A 24389-nucleotide genomic window follows, 5' to 3' on the forward strand; every position below is an offset into this window, starting at 1 on the left:
TGTTAAAACTTAAAGTAGTCTGATTCTTTATTTTCTTTTATACACATAAGATTGTGAAAAGTACAAATAAGCAGCGAACTCTATTATACTTAGTCCAGCAAGAAGCCAATAATAGAAATCAAGATGAGCTCCATCGAGATTGTCCGAAAACCAACTACACCTACTGCCCATGCTTGTTACATTTTCGATGATAGATACGATAGCGCCACTAAGTAAGCTTCCTATACCGAGGATACTCAAGTAAAAAGAAACACCCACACTTCTTAATTGATCTGGCACTTGATCATAGAAGAATTCTTGTAAACCAACCAAGGCAAAGACATCAGCAAATCCAAACAAGACATATTGAGGAATCAACCACCAAATGCTCATTGGTACGGTTGCACTCGCCATGTCAACTACACCGAATTTTAGAGCAGTTTGAAGTCTTTTCTTTTCAACTATAGCTGCTACAACCATGGAGATCACTGACAAAACCATTCCACAACCAATCCTTTGAAGCATTGTTATACCCGAAGTTTTGCCAGTGCAAATTCTTGCAATCGGAACAAAAATTCTGTCGTAAATGGGAAGAAAGAGAACAATAGATATACCAATAAATGACTGAAGTGATGCAGCTGGTATCTTGAACCCTTGTGTTATTGATCTGTCCATGCCATTGCCTTGCTTGGTGAAGAATGTTGATGCTTGGCCAAACACAACTCCATATATTAAACAACAAGCCCATATTGGAACCAACCTTAGGATTGCCTTCGCTTCTTCCACCTGACTCAAACTTATGGTTGGACCATTTTTTGAACCATTTGGAATTAAGGCTTTGTCGAGAAACCTATATCAATAACACATTGACTCTCGTATCAGGTTATTTAGCATACCATATAAATTGGAAGTGATAGACTCCTTAATTAGAAATTTACTCTGAGTCTGAACCGAATGACTACTGACACAATCTAAGCTTTTGAAAATATAATTGATCACGAAAATATGTGGTTTAGTAAGTTTCAAGGTCTTTTTCATGGGTTAGTGGATCTTTTGCTAGGAACAAAATCCTGTAGGGCTTGGGTTTGGGTGTCTAAAGTAAGATAATATCAATTACTGCTAAGGCTTGAGTCGTTGCAGGTGAATACAACTCATCTATGATGTAGCTTGTGCTATAGGTGCAAGCACAAGCTTAGTAGATTTTGAGGCCTTTTGTGGGGTGGTGAATCCTTCTGCACTGCACAAACCCTGTACCTGTTGGGCTTGGACTTGGGAGTTTAAGCAAGACAATATTTATAACTGTTAAGACTTTTCGTGACATCAATGCTAAGTTAGACTCTTATTAAAACTCTAAGAAATGAAAGTTCTTCGAATTGAACTTACTTGAATTGGTGGTGAGCACCAATAAGGAATGAAGACTTTGTGTTTTCTTCTTCAACATCATCAAACCCACATGATGCATCAATCTTCCAATTCTTTGCAGCTACAATAAAAACTTGGCAAACCCTAAAAAAATGATTTGTCTCATCATCTTTGAGAGTATTACTATATCTATAACTCTTAGATCCAACCAAGAAAATAACAAGTCCACAAGCAATTGAAATACATGAAATGCCAAAACTAAGACCCCATCTTTGGCTATCTTGAAAATAATTCAAGATTAAGATTGAAGTTGTATTGCCTAAGCACAATGCAAAGAACCACCAGTTAAAGAATGAGCTCCTATACTTTGATTCTTCTATGTCTCTCCCATCAAATTGATCTGCTGCAAAAGTTTGTAAACATGGCTTATATCCACCTTGAGCAATGGCAATGATATATAGAGATGAGTAAAATATGATTAACTTTAATGGAGTTGAATTAGGGCAAGAAGAGGTATTCTCAGTGCTACTGCAGTATGCTTGGTTGCTAGATGGTAGAACAGCTGATAGAGCCAATAACCCAATCCCCTGCCATTACACCCAAGTACTTATAAGTTAACATTTTTATGAAAAAAAAAAGAGAAAGGGAATTTCTATAGCCTCCCCTGTTCCATATGTAACCCTATAACACAATCACTTGGTGTCTGGTCTCGAGTTATGCGTTAAGCAAAAGATATACTAACAAAATGCTAAACAACCCATGTAGTTATTTAGGGATTCTGGAATTTGTATTATTTGATTAACCAGAATTGCTTTGAGATTTTTTTTTGTTAGAAATTTTAAGCTTAAAACCAACTATATATGATATATGGCCTCGAAGTCCCTTTGTGGTTTCAAGCTGAGGCATGCATGGCTTTCAGGACGGACCCAAGTATTTCAGGCCAAAATCTCTGGTCATGTCCTTATCACTATTGTTAAAAATTATTAACATCCCCATTACATAGGAATATCTCGCGTATTTAAATCATCGGATAATTAATTTGGGGCCTCTTCCGCCTGGGCCAAAAGCAGCCTAGGCGGGTCCTGCTCACTTTGCACCAGAGCCGGCACAGAGAGAGAGAGAGAGAGAGAGAGAGGGAAAGTAGTGAGAGGGAGAGATGACCGACCAGAAGGTAAAAGATAGAAGAGATGAAGATGGTACGAAATCGTCCAAGATAAGAATCAGCAACAAAAGCACCAAGCAAGGGAAGCAAGGAAGCAACACCAGCCCATACATTAATATTCTCAGCAGCAGAAGTAGTAGACTGGCCAAGAGGGCCAGTAAGATAATTCATGAGGTTTGAAGATATCCCACAAATAGCAAAACTCTCAGTAATCTGACATCCAATAACAAAACCAGCTGATTTCCATCTCCCATATTTATATCTATCTATCACTTTCCTTCCCTTATAATCAACCACTCCTACTATCACTTTATTGTTATTATTACTATTATTCTCCCCCAACAACAACAAAACTTCATCACTTCCACCAGCACCACCATTTGTGTCAGAGTACTCCATAGTCATCTCACCGCTGCTCCTGGCTCAGGCTCTACCGGAGGAAACCTTCTCTCCGTTTCTCTACTTATATTGAAATAAAAGTGTCTCTTCCAGATGTGTTCTTAGTTTCATTTTATGTGTCCACACTAGGTGAAGAACGTTATAAATCAATTAATGAGTGGTGGGTCCAACCAATTCGACAAATATTTGAGTTTTTGCCCGAAAAAGTGGATCAGAATCATAAGAAAAACCAAACTGGACGGCCGATTTAGCATATGATCTGTCTCTCTAAGATATACGGGCGAAATAAGTCTATCCACCTCAGATTTCAACTTGATATTCGGCCTAGTTTTTTGGACACGATATCAAAAGTTTCATATCAAAAAGTGTAATATGATATAACGAGGGCATTTACCATTTACTCAAAATATGACTTTGAGGATGATATTAGATCACTATCTAGTGTAATAGTAGTAGATAATTATAAGAGATTTCCTAAATATATGAAATTATATCTTTTGGATCTTCAAATATTTTATACTCTTCTTGGTTGTTGGATCTCTCCTATTATCAGTTTGTCTGATATTATGTACTTTTCTCATTAATGTTTGTTGATTTCGATCTCATTAGATTGAGGTTCCTTTTGAAAATTAATGAAATAGAGTTAGTTTCCTAGATCATATTGTGGGAGCTTCTTTGTACTAACTCATATTTAGGAAGAAATAATATAGATTTGGCTGAAAAAACAAACAAAATCCTACAATATTATTTCACAGTATCCAAGAAGCTTCATTCCCCTTTCAACAAAAAAAAAAAAAAAAAAAAAAAAAAAAAAAAGAAGCTTCATTCCCATGTATTTTTGTCCTAATATTGAAATAGGTATTGGCTCTTTTTAGTCACTAAAAATATAAAACATTATGACTAAGATCTCTCCCATCATTATTTGTAGAGACAAGAAAATCCTAGGCATATTTGAGGGGGAATTCCAAATCTATGGTTGGGATTTCCCTAAGAGGAAGTTAACAAATCAATCTCAGCTATGGATTTGGGATTCCTCTTAAATGTGTATGAGATTTCCTTGGCTTATGTCTATATTATATTTATATGGGCTATGTGACACTTTGTTGGCAGCCCTACCAGGATTTATTGGATAACCTTAACCCTTAATATTTTGTTGTGCCAATTTCAAAACTATGAAACCAAAAGATGTCTTTTTGACACATAAGTTGCCAGGTTTGTAAATCCAGCACTTCTAAACAAGAACAAGCAAAGAGAGCTGAGCAGAAGAGGGGTGGTGGGATGTTTGACTCTGCCAGAGATGGTGGTGGTGGTGGAAGTTCTGAATCTCTATTGTTGGGGAAGAATAGTAGTAGTAGTAGTATGGTGGAAGGAGTAGTTGATTACAAGAAAAGGAGAGTGATTAATAGAAACAAGTTTGGTAGATGGAGATCGGCTGGTTTACTTATTGGAGTTCAAATTGCTGAGGGTTTTGCTTTTTGTGGGATATCTTCAAACCTCATAACTTATCTCACTGTTTCTCTTGGAAAATCTACTACTTCTGCTGTTGAGATTGTTAATGTCTGGTCTGGGGTTGCTTCCATGCTTCCTCTTGTTGGAGCTTTTGTTGCTGATTCTTATCTTGGTCGATATCGAACCATCCTTATCTCTTGTCTTCTCTATCTCCTGGTTAGTTTCATTATGTTCTTCGGAAAATGTTATTTGGCCTAACAAAAAGCGACCCCAACCAAGGCAAATTGTTGATGTCATTCTGACATGTCATGTGCAAAATTTGCTTTGTCAGACCACTTTTTATCGGGCCAAGTAGCATCGTTGATGTGCTTTTTTACTTTTTCTCCTTCTCTTTAATTAAGGTTGTGAATAGGGCCCGGCTAGGTGAACAGGCCAGTGGACTAGGGATGGGCTCGCCGTTTGGGAAGCTGAAACCTGGATCTAGGCCGGGCCGGTTTACACCACTACTTTCTTATATATGTCTAAGCAAGTTTGGTTTATTTCTGAAAAAACTCACTAAAACTTTTCTGCATGGAAATGTAGGGGCTTAGTCTATTAAGTCTATCAGCTATTCTACCTTCTAAAGGGCCAGAGAGTTGGAATGACAATGAAAAGATAACTTCTCCTTCCCCTTCTTCATCTCCATTACAATTAATCATATTCTTCTCATCTCTTTATATAGTAGCAATTGCTCAGGGTGGATTTAAACCATGTGTTCAAGCTTTTGCAGCAGATCAATTTGATAAACGAGATAAAGAAGAACGCAAATCGAAGAGCTCATTTTTTAATTTGTATTGCTTTGCTTTATGCTCGGCTGATACGGCTTCAGTCTTGATTATGAACTACATTGAAGAAAATCTTAGTTGGGGTCTTAGTTTTGCTACTTCATTTGTTTCAATGGGTGTGGGATTAGTTTGTCTCTTGCTTGGAACCAAGACATATCGATATAGTCTCGAAGAAGATAAGATAAACCCAATTCTAAGAATTGGTCAAGTGTTTGTTGCAACTGCAAAGAATTGGAGAATTGAAACTCCATGCATTCTTGAGGATGTCGAGGAAGACGGAGAAGGGGATGAGCATCTCAAGTAAGTTAAAAATTCCCTAAATTGCCTAGGTACTACCTCCGATATATAGGTGCCAAAATATCGTAGTAACTAGACTTCTTACTTTGCAATCTCTGAACTACTACTTTTCGTTAATCATCGTAATAAACTTGAACGTATGTTTACTTTCAGAGCGGCTAACTCTTGTCTTTGTACCATTGCTAAGGTATCGTGAACCTCTAATGTTGATTTATATTGATGATATAGGTTTCTCAACAAGGCCTTAATTCCAAATGGTTCACAAACTAGTCAAACCATAAGCTTGAGTCAGGTGGAAGAAGCAAAGACAGTGTTAAGATTGGTTCCTATATGGTCTTGTTGTTTAATATATGGAATTCTGGCTGCACAACCGTCAACATTCTTCGTTAAGCAAGGCGACACCATGGACAGATCAATAACACCAACTTTCAAGATACCATCTGCATCACTTCAGTCCTTTATTGGCATATCTCTTCTTTTCTCTGTTCTCATTTACGATCGAGTTTTGGTTCCAATAGCAAGAATTTTCACTGGCGAACCTTCTGGCTTAACAACACTTCAAAGAATTGGTTGTGGAATAGTTCTGTCCGAGATTACCATTTTAATAGCAGCTATAGTTGAAAAAAGAAGACTTCAAATTGCTCTTGAATTAGGGTTAGTTGACATGCCAAACGCGACAATACCAATGAGCATTTGGTGGTTGGTTCCTCAATATGTCTTATGTGGACTTACTGATGTCTTTTTTATGGTTGGTATGCAAGAATTCTTTTATGATCAAGTGCCGGATGGGTTGAGAAGTATAGGGCTTGCTCTATACTTGAGTATCCTCGGTGTAGGCAGCTTACTCAGTGGAGTTCTTGTATCTATTCTTGATAAGGTAACAAGCACAACTTGTCAGTATAGTTGGTTTTCGAACAATCTCAATCGAGCACATCTTGATTTCTTTTATTGGTTTCTTGCCGGACTTACCATAGCAGAGTTCGTTGCATATTTGTACTTCTCGAGATTGTATGTGTATAACAGAAAATACTTGGAATGAATTAAGAATTGTTTTTATTGCTAAACAAAAGTTTTGAACAATAATAATATAAATCAATGTGTGGAGTTTTGATTTTAAATTTTGAGTGACTAGGCAGAGTTAAGCGTACCCCGATTCACAGGTAGTATGTGTTCATGTGATTCACAAGTGTGACTAAAGTCCAACATAGTCTCCTCGTTAAATCAATCAAAATGGTTGTAACTATTGTCAAACTTGTCATTGTGTGCTACTAAGCACAACAAAACCTAAACGATTTAAAAACTACTGCCAGAACCACCATGTAAAATTTCAAATCTCCTAGATCATGTTTCACCAACTAATGCTTCCTCTCCGATGATACAGTCATACGAAGGAAATGATTACATTTCCAGACTATTAAGTAAGTGGAGTAAATAGTGTGAGAAGGGTAACTAGCAACCAAGAATATAATGTCTAGGTCCTCTCCAATCATTGCCAATTAGTTTTGAGTTGGATGACCAATAATTTAAGAAATAGAACATAATATGGACACTGTCACATCACTTATTCTACTAGATCTTTTGACGCAACAGGAAATATGATACAAAGCTTAGAACGTCGACTAAAGCTTTGAGATTGATAAAATCTCTCACTTCGGATGAAAAAAACAAAACAAAAAACTCTATCGAATAAACTGGCTTGATTGATTGACTGTTTAAAACTTGTAGAGAAATCTCTTTGTATAAGAATTAGGTTTCCCAACTCTAAACATTTCCTAGATCACATTCTAAACTAATACTATAAAAATTGAATCCAAAACCTAGATAGTTCCCTAAAAACATAAAACTAGTAAAGTATGATATTTTTCTATTAACTTAAAATATTAAACTATTAAAATTACTTAATCCTAATTATCACATATTCATGAAATATCTCCTGAAAAACTCCCAACCTAAACAAGACAAATTCTTTGTGATACCCTAAGAGTGTAATGTCGCTTTTACTTCATTTGAGTTTGTCTTTTAATAGAAATATATTTGATACAGTATTATATCAGATTTATTTATAGTAGTAATATATCCATTTTGAGTTTCCTAGATAATATTGTTAGATTTCTATGATCATTAAGTGTTTCAATTTAATTCATTTCCATGAAGAAAACCATAAAGATTTGGCTGAGAGAAATTAACAAAATCCTACATTTTAATTAGTGTCTTGACAAACACAATATTTTGATCCGACACCATTGACAGAGTTGAGCGAAAGAGCGGTGGCAGGATGACGAACTTCGGCGAAGATGTTAATGGTGGTGGCGGTGAAGTTTTGTTGTTGGGGGGAGAATGATAGGAGTATAGTAGAAGTTGTTTTTTTTTTTTTTTTGTTGAACTAGAAGGAGTAGTTGATTACAAAAAAAGGAAAGTGACTAATAGATATAAGTTTGGTGGATGGAAATCTGTTGGTTATCTTTTTGGACTTCAAATTATCTGAGTCTTTTGCTTTTGTTGGGATATCTTCAAACCTTATAACTTTTTTTTTAATTGGTCAGCGTGTCTCGAACCCCTGACCTCTAGGATGGTAGACTATAACTCTTACCACTTCAAACAAACCTTATAACTTATCTCACTGACAATTTAGGACAATCTACTACTTCTGCCGTCGAGAACATAAATGTCTGGCATGGTGTTGCTTCCATGCTTCATTTGCTTGGAGCTTTCGTTGCTGATTCTTATCTTGGTCGATATCGAGCTATCTCCATCTCTTGCCTACTTTACCTCCTGGTTAGTCTCACTCTGTCTCAAACCTCTCTGGGCTTGCCCATTGGCATCCAATTCTTTTTAAGAACAGAGTTTTAGCAAAACAGAAATCCTGGTTTCCAACATAGAATTATGCCAGAGACAAAATTTGGGTTGGTCTTACTTAAGAATTTGTCAATATTTTTTTCGGCTAGGAAAAATCTGAGCAAACTATGAGGCATTCTTCCATTTTACGGAGTCTATTCAACTTAGGTGTTGTTTGTTTTTTTTTAAATTTCAGATCTGAAATCTGAATTGAACTCCATTTCAGATTTCAGATGTTTGTTTTTTTATTTGAGAAAATCTGAAATGTAAGCTGAATTAAGCTCATGTCTGAATAAGCTGAAAACTAGTCCATATTTTTCAGATTTCAAAAGAAGTCTGAAACAAGGGCCCAACATCTGAAATATGGTCAATGTCGATTATACCCTCGTCATTAAAAATGTTCTCATGTTCAACTCTTTCACCACCGCCAGTAAGCAGACCACCACCACTAGGCCGCCGCCGGACCGCCGCCGCCGCCACCACAAAACAACAACAACAACAACACCACCACTAGACAAGAACACCCCCACAAAATAACACCACCACAAAACCACCACTAGACAAGAACACCACCAAACACCACCACCACAAAACCACCACCAGACAAGAACACCACCAAACACCGCCACAAAACCACCACCAGACAAGAACACCGCCACCACCACAAATCCACAACCAGATAACAACACCAGTAGTCGCACCAGACAATAACACCCTAACCCACGACAAACCACCACCTTAAAACTTTTTAACTTCCCCAATCTGTCGTTAGAGAAAGAAAGAGATCAAGAGAGAGAGAGGTCTTGTCAGATCTTAGTAGAGAAAACCGAGAGATCTCACAGACTATTCGATTCGAGAGAGAGAGAGGATGAAAGAAAGATCCAGTCGGATCTTTGTTACTGTTATAGAGAGAGGAACTTGCCGGATATTGTTTACCGTCAGAGAGAGAGGGGCTAGAAAATAACTCATCGGATCTTCCATTACTGCCTCGCCGGAGAGACTGATATAGAGAGATTTGGAGAGAGAATGGTTGTAGAGAAGTGGAGGAAGAGAGAGAGAGAGAGGATTAGGGTTTCTCATTTATTCAGAAGAGATTTTTAAGGGTATGTTATTCGTTCAGAGTTTTTTACTAAATTTTTTTTTTGTTCCGGACTTCCAAGATCTCATAACTTCTAAGTGTTCTGGCACATAAATGTTCAAAACTTTAAAGGTTCAGAAACTTTAAAGTTTGAAACTTTTAAAAGTCCGGGACATTAAAGTTTTTAATCATTAAGTTCGGAAACCTTTTTATTAAAAACTTTGAAAATCAGAAATTTTTTGTTAAAATCAAACTATATTATTTCAAATCTTAGCCGTCCAAACTAATGTTTGATATTACAATGAACGTTATATTATTTTAAGAGCTAAACTAGATTTTTGAATGAAAGCTCAGGACGTTTTCATATTACTAGCTATAATATTCCAATAAATAGAGTTTAATTTATATGTACAAAGTATTATTTTAAAATTTAAGAAGAAAATAAAAAGGTAGGCTCCCAAAATAAATACTAAACACATAGACGTCTTCGACTCGCGTAAAAAGAATTAATAAAAGTAAAAAAAAAAAAAAAAAAAAATCAATTGCTTATATGAAAAAATAAATTTTTTAAAAGAGGTGGATGTTATGGAGACAAACAAATTATATTAGGAGTTCGGGGAGGGGGGGGGGGGGGGGGGGGAGAGTTTTGAGATAAGGAGAAATCAACAACATTAAAGAGATAAGAAAAAAAAAATATTTTTAGGTACACTCAAAGTAGGAATTCAAAGATCCACCTGTTTAGGTGGATCTTTGAATTTGACTAATTTATGAATAAATTTGTCTCAAAAAGTCCTTGGGCCAGATCTTTGATTAAAAGTTCTTAATTTTTCATAAAAAATGAATAACGCGTTCTTTTAAAATTCTTAAAAAAAGATCTGAACCAATAACACGAAACTTTAAAGTTCTTAAATAAAGGTCTGAACCAATAACACAAAACTTCGAAGCTCTTAAAAAAAGGCCGAAACCAATAACGCCAAACTTCAAAGGTCTTCAGAACTTTGTTGTGAAAGAATTAGGGTTTTTTTATTTTTAGAAATGTCTTTTTGCCTTATATATGTCATTGGGGGTATAAATGTCCAAACCTTAATTCAGACCTAGTAATTCAGATTTAGAAAACAAACATCTGACTTGCAAAATAATCCAGCTAATTCAGATTCAGCTAATTCAGTTCAGCAAATTCAGATTCAGCAGTTTCAGATTCAGACATAAAAAAAAAACAAACAGCACCTTACCCATTTGCGTAGATGGTCAACTGAGTGTGCCTTTGTAACGAAGAAATGTTAAAAGATCTGAAAAATAGGGTCGATGGCAGGCTTAATTCTTAAAAGAAATTCTAAAATTAAGTTTCTTGTATTGAATTGTAGGGTTTCTGTATATTAACTCTATCAACTACTCTACCTTCTCAAGGCCCGGGAAATTGCAATAGCAATGAATAAATCACCTCCTCCTGCCATTCTTCATCTCAATTACAATTAATCATGTTCTTCTCATCTCTATATATAATAGCAATGGCTCAGGGTGGATACAAGCCATGTATACAAGCTTTTGCAGCAGATCAATTCGATAAACGAGATTGAAATGAATGTGAATCCAAGAGCTCATTTTTCAATTGGTGGTTCTTCGCAATATGCGCGGGTAATTCAACCGCGGGCACCATCATGAACTACATTCAAGATAGTATAAGTTGGAGTCGTAGTTTTAGTCTTTCATGTGTTTTCAAATTTTCTCCATTATTATTTTTTTTGTTTTTATATTTATCTTTGTAAAATTCTCTCTACGATAACATCAAATTAAATTTTATATTTGAAACTAATAATTTATAGTTAAAAATTTAAATCAAAATTTCACACACGTACATCAATCACGTATATAATTTGGATTTGAAAGCTTATGTTGAGAGTCCAATTTGGAGTTGAAAAAATTCAAAGACCCTCAAAATTGGTAGGCCGAGCGAGCCCCTTCATTTGGACGTGCTCTTAGAGAAGACTGAAGAGAAAGAGGGTGTTTATACGAAAATTGAATTTTTGGGTCGAGAACTGTCCAGGCCCACTCAACTTGACCTGTGATGAAATCAGTCTCTCTCTCTCTTCCTTTAGCCCTAATCGATCAACACAGTAGAGAGAGATAGAGAGGAAAACGAAGAACACTTCTCTTCTCCAACTGTAATCTTCTTCTTCTTCTTCCATCATCTAACTTCAAGGTAACTCTTTTTCTTTGTTTTCATCATCTTCAATAGTTCTATCTCTTCTCCCCACTTATCTTACTCTTTTTTCCCCCTATGTTTTTGCCTCTTCTTCAACAAGTTTTCAGCAACAATTAGTACAGGTTTTGGGGTTGGTTGTTTCTTCTCTTATACTATCAAATAAGTCTTAGAAACAGTATAATTTCTATAAATGATTCAAGTTTTTTTAGTTTATTGCAGAAACTAAAAAATGGAGCAAAGATTAGCTAATAAGTGGCATATGACAGTTAATGAGAAGAAATTCATCGAGACTGCTTTGCTTTCTGACCTTAGAGTTGATGGTCGTCGTCCTTTTGATTATCGTCGCTTAACTGTTAAATTTGGGAGGTAACGTCTCACCTTTCAACCCATACTTGTATATTGGTCCTTAATTTCTTCCTTGTAGGGAACTCTCAATCTACATTTTATTTGTTTTTGTTGCATTACAGGGAGGATGGTTCATCAGAAGTGCAGCTAGGTCAGACCCACGTAATGGGTTTCGTCACTTCTCAACTAGTACAGCCTTACCGCGACAGGCCAAATGAAGGGACACTTCAAATATATACTGAGTTTTCACCAATGGCTGATCCTTCTTTTGAGACTGGACGTCCTGGAGAGTTTGCAGTTGAACTAGGACGTATCATAGACCGTGGTCTTAGGTGAAACATCTTGGTCTAATGAAATTCTCAGCGATGAAATTACTCAAATAGGTTCTTTGTCACGAGGAAAATCTCAACTCTGAATAAGAGATAAGGGTTGGAAATTTGAGTTCGATAAATCTAGATTATTCATCATGCGAATCTCATGATATTACTTAAGTACCATACATCTTGTTTCTTTTGCACTCTTTTGAATCTTACGTATGAAACTTGATGTCTATATTCTGGAAAAGTAAAACAGTCAGTTGGTAAACTTTGCTAGGCATTATATCTATTTTTATACGGGCAGTAATTGCTAAGCTACTATTACGTGAAATATATGCCGAGTTATGGAGTCTCACCGATTCGCACTAGGTAGATCAGATAAAGTAGGTGTCTTTTTGGATTTCTACGAAATCACCCTAAGCAGGATAATTGTTATGGGCTTCATATTGAGTTTTGAAATTCTAATGCTGGGGCTGCAGGGAAAGCAGGGCAGTTGATACAGAGTCTTTGTGTGTCCTAGCTGGAAAGTTTGTGTGGTCCATTCGTCTTGATCTTCACATTCTAGACAATGGAGGGTAAGAAGGTTAAAGCCCTATATTTTAACCATTCTTAATATTTGTCATAGACGGTAACTGATAATTTCATCTGTTTATACATCAGAAATCTTGTTGATGCTGCTAATATTGCTGCTTTGGCTGCACTAATGACATTCCGGAGGCCTGATTGTACATTAGAGGGAGAAGATGGTCAGGAAGTGATAATACATTCACCAGAGGTGATACCTTAATCAAAAACTAGATTTTACCTGTTAACTAGGGTTCATTATCAATGAGAAACCTAACTCAACTTACGTTGTGTTATTGTCTTATTTATATTGATAGGTTAAAGAGCCACTACCTTTGATAATACATCACCTTCCCGTAGCAGTTACTTTTGCATTTTTTGGTGATGGGAACGTTGTGGTAATGGAAGACCGACCTGGTTCCTTAAAACTTGTTTTATTTTTACTCATCCATATGAAGTTTTTGTATATTACTTTTTCATTATTACTATTGTGGGATGCTATATAGGTTATTGATCCAACTCATAACGAGGAGGTTGTGATGGTAGGAAGGCTGACTGCTACATTAAATGCAAATGGTGAAGTATGTTCCATCCAAAAAGTTGGAGAAGGTGTCATGCAAAGTGCCATCATGCAATGTTTACGTATTGCTTCTGTGAAAGCTTCTGATATAACAAGCAAAATAAAAGATGCTGTGAGTTTTCATATGAACACTCTTCTTTGCAGTATATTTGCTACTTGAATCATTTTAAAAGAGATGCAACTCGAGGACTTCCCAGGAGGGGTTTATTCATCTCCATTTACTAGTACCATTTTAACGACTTCGTGCAGTTTGTGGACTTGAGCATGTGTCTGTTGTTGTAGTTATTTTTTCAAGCTTTAACGGTGCAGGCTCGTAATCTATGCTTCTTGAGCAAGACCCATAGTAACGAAAAATAAACTACAATGGCGCAATATCTCCAATCTATCATCTCTTGTAGCAACTACGCTTCATATAGTTAATTGTATGACTTCCCCCATAACCTTCAAAGGACCTAACTTGATTAGCTTCAATCTAAGAATGTGGATATACTTTTTAGATTTTTATCGAGTGGAATAATTGAATTTGTGTCAGATGTTTGGACACTCTTGCGGCCTTGCCACTCTAATCTTTTCGATGAGTATAAACTACAATGCAAGAATATATATGTTCATAATGTATGAACTATCACGTAATAGATCGTGATTGAACCATAAAAGACCTTATAACTTAGACAAAAAATTACGTGAATATCTCTTGTCTTGTATTGACCTTTTTCAGTTCATAGTATTTGAACAACTCCTGCCAGTTTTAGGTACTGATGCCTGTTCATTAATCCATGTTACATAGGTTTCAATTTAATTGCAATTTTAACATAGAACAATTTGTGGAGATTTATTCTGCAGAGCCCTGAGTTTTGACAAAAATTGAGCAACTCCCTGAGATGGGATTTAGTCAGTCGATCCGCGAGTCACATGGTCCGCGGTTGACCTTCTAAAAATAAAGTAGATTTAGAAAAAGTTCTTCTTTAGTTTTTGAGTGGGAGGAGGAGCAGTCGCATAGATTTAGAGAGGTTTTCTTCTTCGATTTTGTACAGAGAGGGAGTGAAGACGAGCCCTGGCAGACTGGTCTTCTTCAGCAATAAACTAGTCAAGTGAGGTGGCAATTGCTGCCATGGCCCATAATAGAGGCCATAGAGAGAAACCCTTAAATTAGTGATCATCAGAGAAAAAGAGGCAGAAAAACTGATGAAGGCATGCATGATTAGATGAGCATTTATGGCAGCAAAATACCAATTCTAAAGATATCGTTCAGTTTGAACAACATTTGGTTCGTGGTTGTTCATTGGATCGTTTCATAATTCATACTTTGTTTATGTCTGTCTCTTCTAATACAAACTTGTTCAGGTAGAAGCACACAATACAGAGAGAGCTCTAAGGAAGATTAAGCGTCACTCATCAGTGGTTGCTGTGGATGTTCATGAACGAGATACTACAATGAAGGATAGAGACCAACCTATTCAAAAAGGAGTCGGTGACACTCCATGGAATCATGTGGACAGATTAGCAGATAAGCTAGAAGAGAGCTGCAGCCATAGTGCTGGGGGCAAACCCCAATCTTCACAGAAAGTAGCGAATGCAGGAAGAGGTGAAAATGTTACAGCTTCTGTGGGAGGCCCTTCAAGCTGGTAAGATATGTCTTACTGGGTGTTCAGCTCGTGTTTTGATTTGATCTGCTTCTGAGCATAAGTTTCATTTGGACTTTCCTAATTAAAGCGACAACCAGATAGCTCTTAAGCATACTTTAACGTTGGTTGACTAAAAAATCACGATGTCTCCACAGTTTCTGGGACAGCCTAAACCAACATCAAGTGTCTGGTCCTTGTCAACCCAACATTCTAATTTTTGATACATGTTGGTATAAAATGAATCATGTGTTTACAGTATAAATGTCGTAAATTGTAATAGATGATGTAATTGTGACTCACTGCTCCATTTCTAATTTAATTTGTTTATCAAGTAAATGTTTTCCTCCTTTTCTTTTGGCAGGGATCCGTATTCAAAGGGTGTTGACGCAACTTCCCTCAAGACGTCTCTAGCTTTGTCTGGTAATTAGCTTTTTATGTCTTAATATTGGTTGGTATCAGATTTTATCAGTTTCAATGCTTGTTCTGAACTTGCTCGCTTGTTGAGTTATTTGGTGGGAAATTTTATGTGGCCCGAGCTTTTTTGTTATTCTCCCTGCAATAACAGTTAGGAAGAGGAAATTAAGCCACTCCAGGGTGTATAACAAAAACTTGCGGTGCATATAAAATTTCCCTTATTTGGTTAATGTGTTTGTCATTGTCGAAGTTGAAGCCGAATGTGGAGATTGATATGGTTTAAGTCATATTGGCTTGACTAATATAACCGAGTCAGATCAGAACCAAAGGTTCAATTTTTATTTTTATATACCTTCTGTATTATGTTTTTCTTACTTTGAGGTCACATCCCTATATTATGCAACTACAGAGCAACAACTTTAGGAAGTTGTCTTTGTGATAAATTATATATCCGTCATCTTAATAAGTTAATATTCATTTCTACTGAATGGAGAGTGCTCCATCGTTCTCTGTTCTAAGTATATATTTAACAAATAAGTTTGTTGGTGAACTTATACATTTATGGATCTTCTAGTCACTGCTATCAGTGAAACAGTAGATTTTGCGGCACTTTTAGTCACTAGTTCCTATCAGAGGAAATGAAAAAGAGAGATTTGCTTGTTAGATTTTGTAAAATAAAGAATGTTGGTTCCGAAAAATGGACCTAATTGAAAGTTAGGTGAACGTCACATGTTAGTGAAAAAGGTACATTCAGAGAAAACTAAGTATGAAAATTACAACATATATATCTTTTTTTGATAGGCAAATAATTCTGAAACGTGGGGATGGTTTGAGTCAAGTTTTCTTTTCCGAGGTATCATATCTGTAAATATGTTTTCAATACGACGAAATGTGTTCTATTACTGTGTTGGAACACGGTAATGGTGCTTTCTTTGGAGGCCTGATTTCCTATCTTTTTTTGTACTAAGTAAAGATTACTGTGAAATTCCTACTGGTATTTCAAACATGTCACTTTTTGAAGCTGGCAGAATATTCCATTTAGAATGTTTCTACAAAGTAAGAGTCCCCACAAAAAATAACTTTCCTTGATATCTTCACATGAAATGTGCAGGAAGACTAACACCAAGTAGGGAACAAAAGGAGTCGACCACCGATGATAAAAGCTCGATCGATGTCAAGCTCGAGGAACCAGCTTCCGGTCTCGACACTCGTAACTCTATACCAAATGAAGCAGCAGAAAGTCGAGTCACAGGTGAACCACTTAGTGGAGTAAAGACTCTAAAGGATGCCGTGAAGCCAAAAAACAAGAGAAAGAAGAAGTCCGCATCCACCAACAATGGAAGCTAATTTCAACTTCACTAATAGGGACCCTCGATTGCATGTTTCAATCAAACAATACATTTATGCTGGATATAGTCTGGTAAAGAAAGTTTCGATTATGTTGCATGGGATCCTAAAATCTTATTTAGGGATATTGCTTGTTTGCCTACAAAAGCAAAGATCACTCACTCAATCTTGTAACTTTTTTTTTCACTCGGGGTACTTTTAGGAGAATATTAGTGGGTATTCTTGTAGTCGATGAGGATGTCCTGTTGAAATGTACAAAATTTTGGTAATGTAGGCATTATTTTTTACAAACTTGTTAGTTTCTTTTGTACTTTCAAGAATCTTCGTTTTGAATCAAACAATATCCAAAACCAATTTTTTTTTATACATGTGTCCTTGTATGGTTTAGATTTGATGTTCGACGGGAGGCTACTAAGATTGCATTTGCAGATAAAACTTAAAAGGAAGTGATTCTCTTACTTCTATGTCTAGCACAGTGCTTTATCGGGTATAAGTGAACCGCCAAACAGATACACATTATGATTTACATCCGAGATGAAAGGGAAAATACAACGTGATTGGACGCAACAATATTACCGCTATTGTGATTGACATGAAAGATGAATAGGAAAATATATGGCAGATAAGTTTCTAATAAGCCTGCATCAAATCCCCAACTTAGGCTACGAAATAGTGGACATATATGGTGGTGGTCGACCGTAGTGGTGTTCGGATGTGATGGTGCTTACTGCTCAGCAGTGGCGGGGATGGTGATGAAGGTGGAGAAAGAAGGGTATAGGAACCTCTAAAACAAGTGGCACCCTAAACGTTTTCGTCCTCATAAAATCTGGGAAATTGTGTGTGGAAGTCGACTTGTCACCTTTTTCCACACTTTTTTCAATGAGAAAACGACTTTCAATCACTCTTTATCCAACCAAACCGTAGAAGATTAATACGATTTTCCAACTCTTTCTTCACACGTATCAAAGGAGACTGATACACAAATTTAGGTGCAAGTCATTATGCTTTGCCACAAAGGCGAAGCATCATGTGGTGTCAATTCGTCTCCCAACTTCATCGATTTTTTCAGTTAAAAACAGCAAATGGCTGTAAAACTCTGCTCTTTCGAGCTAATATAGTAGTAGTAGTTATAAACACCATCTACTATAGTAGTAGTAAGTTAAAAAAAAAAACATAGGCAGGCATCCAACATCATCAAACCAACAACCCATACCACTGAAAAAAGAAGAAAGCCCCAGCCAGACTGAACAAACACGTCTACTTTACTTTTTCTCTCTCTATAATTCTATAAACAACTAATAGAGAGAGTAAGAGAGAGACATCGAAGAAGAAGAAGAAAGAACTCCCATACCAAAAGCAAAAGTGAAAAAGCAAAACCCTAAAACTTAGCACTGGAACAGTTTTCGAGCAAGTAAAGATCGTGCTATTGCTTTTCTGCAAATTCTGAATCAACCATGTGCTGCTTCTCTTCTTTCAACTTCTTTCTCTTCATCTTCTCAAGTACGTTAATTGTCAACTAGATCTGAGCTTCTTTTTTTTACCAGTTTGTATCATTTCAAGACTCAAGTACGATTCTTTACCTTACTTGAATGAAGAATGTTTGATTTTGAGACATTTGATATTCTACAGGTTGATCAATTTGATTCTTTAGGTTTAGCTTCATTTGCAAATCAAGAAAGTTGATTGAGATTCGATTTACTCTTTCACACATTTCTTGTTTATCAGAGACTGGTGATTCCCTGGTAAATTTTAGCTAGTATTTTGAATTTAGTTAATTTTGGAAGTTCGTTCTTTGGTGATTTGGATTTTATTAATTTCAAATTTATAACCTTGATTTTTTGCGGGAAAATGTTTATTTGAAGATTTTGGTGCTTCATTAATATAGTTTTAATTTTGAGCTAAAGTTTCAAAAAAAATTGGTTAGGGTTTGGTTCATTTGACTTTATCAATGTTTGAGAGTTTTTTTTATCACTTGGCTTTTGATGATTGTCTGAGTTAATTTGGTCATAACTTCTGTGATTTTCTATTTTTTATATTTGGATCTAGTTAATTTGTTTGTTCTTTATTTCTACTAGAAGGTGGTGATTAGCCCGTCAATTGACATCTATCACTGTTCGATCACGGCTGAGAATCCGAGATAACAAATCTGTTTTAGAGCTGGGTTCTTGTCGTTGGGGGAAATGGCTGCCGAGCTTATCAATTTAGCTACAAGTGATAAATTGAAGGAAATGGATTGGATGAAGAACATTGAAATTTGTGAAATAGTTTCACGTGATCCAGGGTATGTTGGGCTTGCTTTTGTGTTTTGATTCAATACTCACAAGTATCTGGTGATTGTGTTTTTATTTTAATTCTAACTTATTTTCAATCTGTGGTTGCTGTTAAACATCGTACACTTAACAATTTCTTCATGTGATTATTCAGCTTGGGTTGAGATATATTTTTGAATAGCTTATGTCATTTCTTGACAAGTTTTTTCTTCTATACAGGCAAGCTAAAGATGTAGTAAAAGCTATTAAAAAACGTTTGGGACACAAAAGTTCAAATACCCAACTTTTTGCTGTCTTGGTGAGTTCTGATTCCGATACTGATTTTGTTTCACTTGTGTGTGATAACGCAATGTCTCTCTAATGTGGTGGCACCGTAGTTTCTTCTGCAATCTTGTAAAGTACAATCTCATTATGTTGAATAATGGGAACCTCTTATGCTTGGCGATTGACATCCTTTCGTAGTCATAAAGTAGCATAGATGAGTACATTGCTTCTGAGGATAAATTGGATATAACTATACAATTTTCTCTCAATTTGCAGTTATTGGAGATGTTGATGAATAATTGTGGGGAGCATATCCACAAGCAGGTGATTGATACTGGAATTCTCCCAATTCTGGTGAAGATAGTAAAGAAAAAGGTTGACCCCGTTGACTATCACGCATTTGTCAACTTTTGAATAATTTTTTTCCAATTGCTTCGTAATGTCATGTTTCATTACAGACAGATCTGCCAGTGAGAGAGAAGATATTTCTTCTTCTAGATGCCATGCAGACTTCCCATGGTGGGGCATCTGGACAGTTCCCTCAGTACTATGCTGCATACTATGAGTTGGTGGTAGGTGCACCACTTTGACTCATAATGCTTTTTCCTGTTAAACGATTTTATTTCTGTGATGTGCCATCTAGTCTCTCATAATACCTAAATATGGTCCCAAGTACCTGATGCTGTTAGTGCACGCAATCTGAATTCCAGTAATTTCCATTTTTCTTAAGCAGATCCCACTATGATGTGCTTATTGTAATGATTGTTTTCTTCAGAGTGCAGGGGTAAAATTTACTCACGCACCACGGCTTCTTCCCTCAGATATTCCCACTTCAGAGGGACATGAAAATAATAGACCCAACCACAGGCCCGTCTCTCCAAAACAGGAAGGGGTTGCAAAACAATCAGACGCTGAAACCATACCAGAATCAAGGTATCGTTAGATGCCTTCCTGCTATTTTTTTCTCGTCTGGATAGTATCGAGAATTTCATCCCTTAGGAACCGCAACGTATGAAGGAAGTATTTTTAGATTATGTAGCAAAAGTTGTTATAAGTTATAACCTGATTAATAGACCTTTATTGTTTAACCAAGTCGGAACTTGGTATGGTCAACTTGACTTACTACTCAATGTGAAGAACCAAAGCTGGACTTGACCAGGTGTAGGTCCTAGCCTCCTAGTCCCTGGGTTTGATCGTTGAAGATGAAAGTTAAACTATTGAAAAAACTAACTTCAACCTCATCCTTTTGGTCTTCTAAACTTTCTAATTGCGAGTATAATAATTAGTTCCATATCGAGCCTGATCAAAATTAAGCAGTAGCTGGCAAAGACCTAAAGACTTGACTTGGATGATGCCTGATTGGAGCACATCAACCTTGACATAAGCTTGACTTGACCTGTTACGGTCCTTTATATGAACAGCGGTAGCTTGGTACTCCGAAATGCTTCAGCAAATTGAGGGTTTGTTGCCATATCTCTTTTTTGATATACTACTCTTAAATGCAGTATAATCCAGAAGGCTGCTAGTACGTTGGAGGTTTTGAGAGAAGTGTTGGATGCTGTTGATTCTCAACATTGTGAGGTATGAGCTTAGTGAACCTTCTTTATGTAGATTTCAATCTAATCGTGGTAAAACATTCATGGACGCTTTGTTCATGCAACTTGCAAGACATCAACTTTTTCTGAACTTCAGATGCCTCATGACTTTTAAGCTGGAAGAGCTGGACTGCATTTAGATTCTCGGTTCCTTCTGGAGTATACTCAGTTCCTTAATTTATTTAGGTAGTTAAGAAGTATGTGCAGTTATCTTGTAAAGCAAATATATAAGAAACCTAGTTAAGACGAATTTGTATCGAACTTCTCAAATCCTATTGGAATAAAATCCATTTTCTTAATTTGCACAAAGTTTCGGCGATTGAGGAGAAATTTGTTTACCTTTCATGAAAGAATTTAATCTCTAAAGGAGCCCGATTATCCTAATGAAAATTATTTGGTTCAATGGTCACTCTCCTCGGCCTAGATTTATCATAAATCTCATTCATGTGGATAGCACAAGATGCTATTTCACACGCTTGAACTTACAAGTTACACCCAACTATGGTCCATGACCAAGTTATGTGCATGCAAAATCAATTCAGGAAAAGGGTTAACTGGCATGACTTTACGCCTCAAATATGATACATCTCTAATCTCCCTCACTCTTTGAGTTATCACATATGCACTTTTAGCATCATTTCAGTCTTTCAGCTTCCCAGAAGCTATAGTAACAGATATTCTCTCATCTTGAAGTTTATGCTATTTCTGAAACTTAGAGAAGTGAAGGGTTACAAAAGTGAAAAGACATTCATGTTGTCCCCAAACAGAAATCGGCCATCATACTGTAAACCCAGTCATCTACATATGTTCATAAACCTTTGGACTAACTTATGATTTCTTAGAGAAAAATTTTGAGCATCAAGACTTCTGATTATACTTCTATCACCATATAGGAAATACATTAGTTTTTCTATGTTGAAACTTGAAAGATTATTTTCTTGCAAATACATTGGTACAGATTTAGAATATGCTTTTACCTGGTGGCTGGCTGATAGAGTGGGTCCGTTGTAATCTAAGCTAAGGTTGCCACTGTCATTTTGTAGGGAGCAAAAGATGAGTTCACTTTAGATCTTGTGGAACAATGTACGTTTCAAAAGCAACGAGTAATGCATCTTGTCCTGACCTCTCAGTAAGACTTTCTTTCCCTTGCTTAGACTTTGGGTTTGGATGATGTTTATGCATAATTACCTTATGTTTCCATTTCTTCAATGTGATTTTGTATTCCTTGACATGAAAAAAATATGACTCTTGCAAGGGTATGCTTCGATTTTGTGACGGATTTAAATCCTACATTTTTCAATTTGATTGACCTCGGTAACATTCAAGCGAATTATTGCAGCTTTTCCAAAACATTTCCAGTAAACGTCCGAGTGAAGCCTCGAGATGTTTCTGTAGAACGTTCTTATTTAGTATAGTCCTGTCCGCAAACTTTATTTTTGTTCATACGAGTCATTGTTCTTCCTCACCTAGCTGTCCAACTTTCTTACTTCAAGAGTGAAATACATCTTTTTCAAGTTTCGTACACTTGGTTAAGCATTAAAACTGACACGTAAATTCCCTTAAAATAAGGCCGGTAAATTGCTTGAAGGTATAATCTAGTTTTTGAGCACAGTGTATGTGTTTGTTTTCTTGTCTGAACTAGCTTGGGTTGATAAGGAGAAAGGGTCATCTTCTTTGGAGTTGTTTGTGAATCATGATGTTGATTAAAATATGTGAAGTTTCAGATTTAGTCACAGATAGTAGTGGTTGTTATGAATTCATTAAAAGCATCAATAATGAATAATCCTTGATATAGTGCTATCCACATAATTAAAGTTAACCTGTATTTTCTCAGGGATGAGAAAGTGGTTTCTCGAGCAATTGAACTGAATGAGCAAATGCATAAATTACTATCGAGGCATGACGCACTTCTTTCATCATCGGATACCTCTCTTGCTACTCATTTGGTTCATGAAGCAATAGAGGAGGAAGATGACGATGAAGGACTATTCCGCAGGTATTTTTCCCTATCAATACCCTAATGCATATAGAAAAAGAAGCAACTAAGTTCTACATTTATTCGCGATTCCGTTTTTCAATTTATCGATTGTATTTTCTAACGGAGCACTGTCTTTCTCTTCTGATTAAACCATTATTGCTTCCTGATGTTTACAGGATTAGAAAGGGAAAAGCTTGCATGAGACCCGAAGAAGAAGAACATATGAAGCAGCCAGCGGGTGCAATCCACGAGTCCGTTCAAGCTGAAAGGCTACACCGTCCTCTAATACGTCCTCTGTGTCTGGAATCTCAGGAATCCAGTCCACCACCACCTCCTCTTGGTGCCACCGTAATAATTCCTCCACCACCTGCCAAACACGTTGAGAGAGAAAAATTCTTTCAAGAAAAACGGGTAGACGGCCAAACTTTGTCAGGTCATATGAGGGGCTTATCGTTGCATAGCCGAAACGCAAGCAGCTCATATAGTGAAAGTGTCGACTCAAATGAATAACGAGACAGTTCCTCGTCTTGGTTTCCGGGTTTATGTTTGGAGTGGTGGAAATCTTCCTCCTGAAGGCGATTTGCTTGTTTACATTTAATTAACATCTCGGCTGTGGTGTATGGAAGGTGTCATTATGTTATCCCAGGGAGACCATGCTCAAAGTCTCATCCACCCTTCTTTTTTATCTATAGTGGGTGTTACAGGGAGCCGCGATCACCAACTTTTAGAGTAAGCTGTGAAGGCGAGCAGGACCAATTTATGAAATATATAGAATTTGATTGTACTTTTAAAAAAACCCTAATTTAATTCAAGAGTACATTGCTTATTGTCTGTAAGGATTTCTTTTCTCCTGGTTTAAGATGTTGCTACTTGTAGAGACAGGAGCGAGCTTCTCCTAAATTGTTCGAATCCGAATCTGCTAGGTCTGACTTGTTTTGTCTAAGGTACAACATTCACTTTAGGTTATTTGAGATCATATATAGATTTTTAAGTTTTCTTTTCAAGCAACTAAAGAAGCGTCCATCTACTAAACAAAAATTATATTTCCCAATTTTCTTTTCCTATTCCACTACACGGAAACAGAACTTGAACAATGAAATTGAAAAGAAAGTGTTTAATGTTTTATCAAGTGAAATATGAATACATAACTTGAACAAAAAAAAAAAAAAAATCTAATCGATGTCGATAATTCGTTAACTATTATGGCTTTCTTTTCAATTTCAGCACTTTGTTCTTCTATACCTCTCTAGCTTCATCTTCTACTTCGTCTTCTTCATGCTTTTACGATATTGATAGCAAAACAAAGCTCTGAATTTTGTCCTTCCACAGGTATTCTAAAGCTCCATAACTGAATTTTGTCGCCTATTTCTAAGTTAAAGTTTTTAACTATGTCATTCCATCCCTTGGTTAAGATGTGAATATTAAAAGTTGAAAATTTCTTGAAATCAAGCTTCCACACTTTACCCTCATGATCTACCACCTTCACCTCGATTCCGTCATTT

General features: G+C 36.4%; 4 protein-coding genes across 10 annotated transcripts; 3 read left to right on the forward strand and 1 right to left on the reverse strand.

The window, feature by feature from the left end:
- Positions 1–3162, reverse strand: LOC147534490 (protein NRT1/ PTR FAMILY 5.10-like). Its single transcript, XM_086647199.1, has 3 exons — positions 2507–3162; positions 1363–1928; positions 1–829 (listed from the first exon to the last, which is right to left on the reverse strand). The coding sequence occupies exons 1-3, from the start codon at positions 2906–2908 to the stop codon at positions 28–30; spliced, it is 1770 nt and encodes a 589-aa protein (XP_086503325.1). The 5' UTR covers positions 2909–3162; the 3' UTR covers positions 1–27.
- Positions 3163–4054: 892 nt separating this feature from the next.
- Positions 4055–6541, forward strand: LOC147534491 (protein NRT1/ PTR FAMILY 5.10-like). The gene is made up of 3 exons (XM_086647200.1): positions 4055–4567; positions 4934–5475; positions 5701–6541. Exons 1-3 carry the CDS (start codon positions 4181–4183, stop codon positions 6509–6511), a joined length of 1740 nt encoding a protein of 579 aa, XP_086503326.1. The 5' UTR covers positions 4055–4180; the 3' UTR covers positions 6512–6541.
- A 4825-nt stretch (positions 6542–11366) lies between these two features.
- On the forward strand, positions 11367–17139 carry LOC147534492 (exosome complex component RRP45A-like). Of its 2 annotated transcripts, none has more exons than XM_086647202.1 (10): positions 11367–11585; positions 11808–11954; positions 12056–12265; positions 12730–12825; positions 12911–13025; positions 13132–13212; positions 13321–13506; positions 14739–15019; positions 15381–15439; positions 16545–17139. In XM_086647202.1, exons 2-10 carry the CDS (start codon positions 11818–11820, stop codon positions 16778–16780), a joined length of 1401 nt encoding a protein of 466 aa, XP_086503328.1. In that variant the 5' UTR covers positions 11367–11585; positions 11808–11817; the 3' UTR covers positions 16781–17139. The 2 variants fall into 2 exon arrangements, with proteins under 2 accessions (XP_086503328.1, XP_086503329.1); XM_086647203.1 differs by having other exon boundaries at positions 11385–11585; positions 11798–11954.
- LOC147534493 (TOM1-like protein 5) lies at positions 16545–23895 on the forward strand. Of its 6 annotated transcripts, none has more exons than XM_086647204.1 (11): positions 16545–18280; positions 18410–18522; positions 18856–19061; positions 19270–19348; positions 19591–19689; positions 19773–19886; positions 20090–20247; positions 20820–20895; positions 21953–22038; positions 22744–22905; positions 23064–23895. In XM_086647204.1, the coding sequence occupies exons 3-11, from the start codon at positions 18961–18963 to the stop codon at positions 23395–23397; spliced, it is 1209 nt and encodes a 402-aa protein (XP_086503330.1). In that variant the 5' UTR covers positions 16545–18280; positions 18410–18522; positions 18856–18960; the 3' UTR covers positions 23398–23895. The 6 variants fall into 6 exon arrangements, with proteins under 6 accessions (XP_086503330.1, XP_086503332.1, XP_086503335.1 ...); XM_086647206.1 differs by having other exon boundaries at positions 16562–18280; positions 18859–19061; XM_086647209.1 differs by having other exon boundaries at positions 17952–18280; positions 18432–18522; positions 18859–19061.
- Positions 23896–24389: the final 494 nt, after the last annotated feature.

Source organism: Eschscholzia californica, unplaced genomic scaffold (genome assembly GCF_041429995.1).
Source record: "Eschscholzia californica isolate CP2 unplaced genomic scaffold, dmEscCali1.0.p SCAF_6, whole genome shotgun sequence".
NCBI lineage: Eukaryota > Viridiplantae > Streptophyta > Magnoliopsida > Ranunculales > Papaveraceae > Eschscholzia > Eschscholzia californica.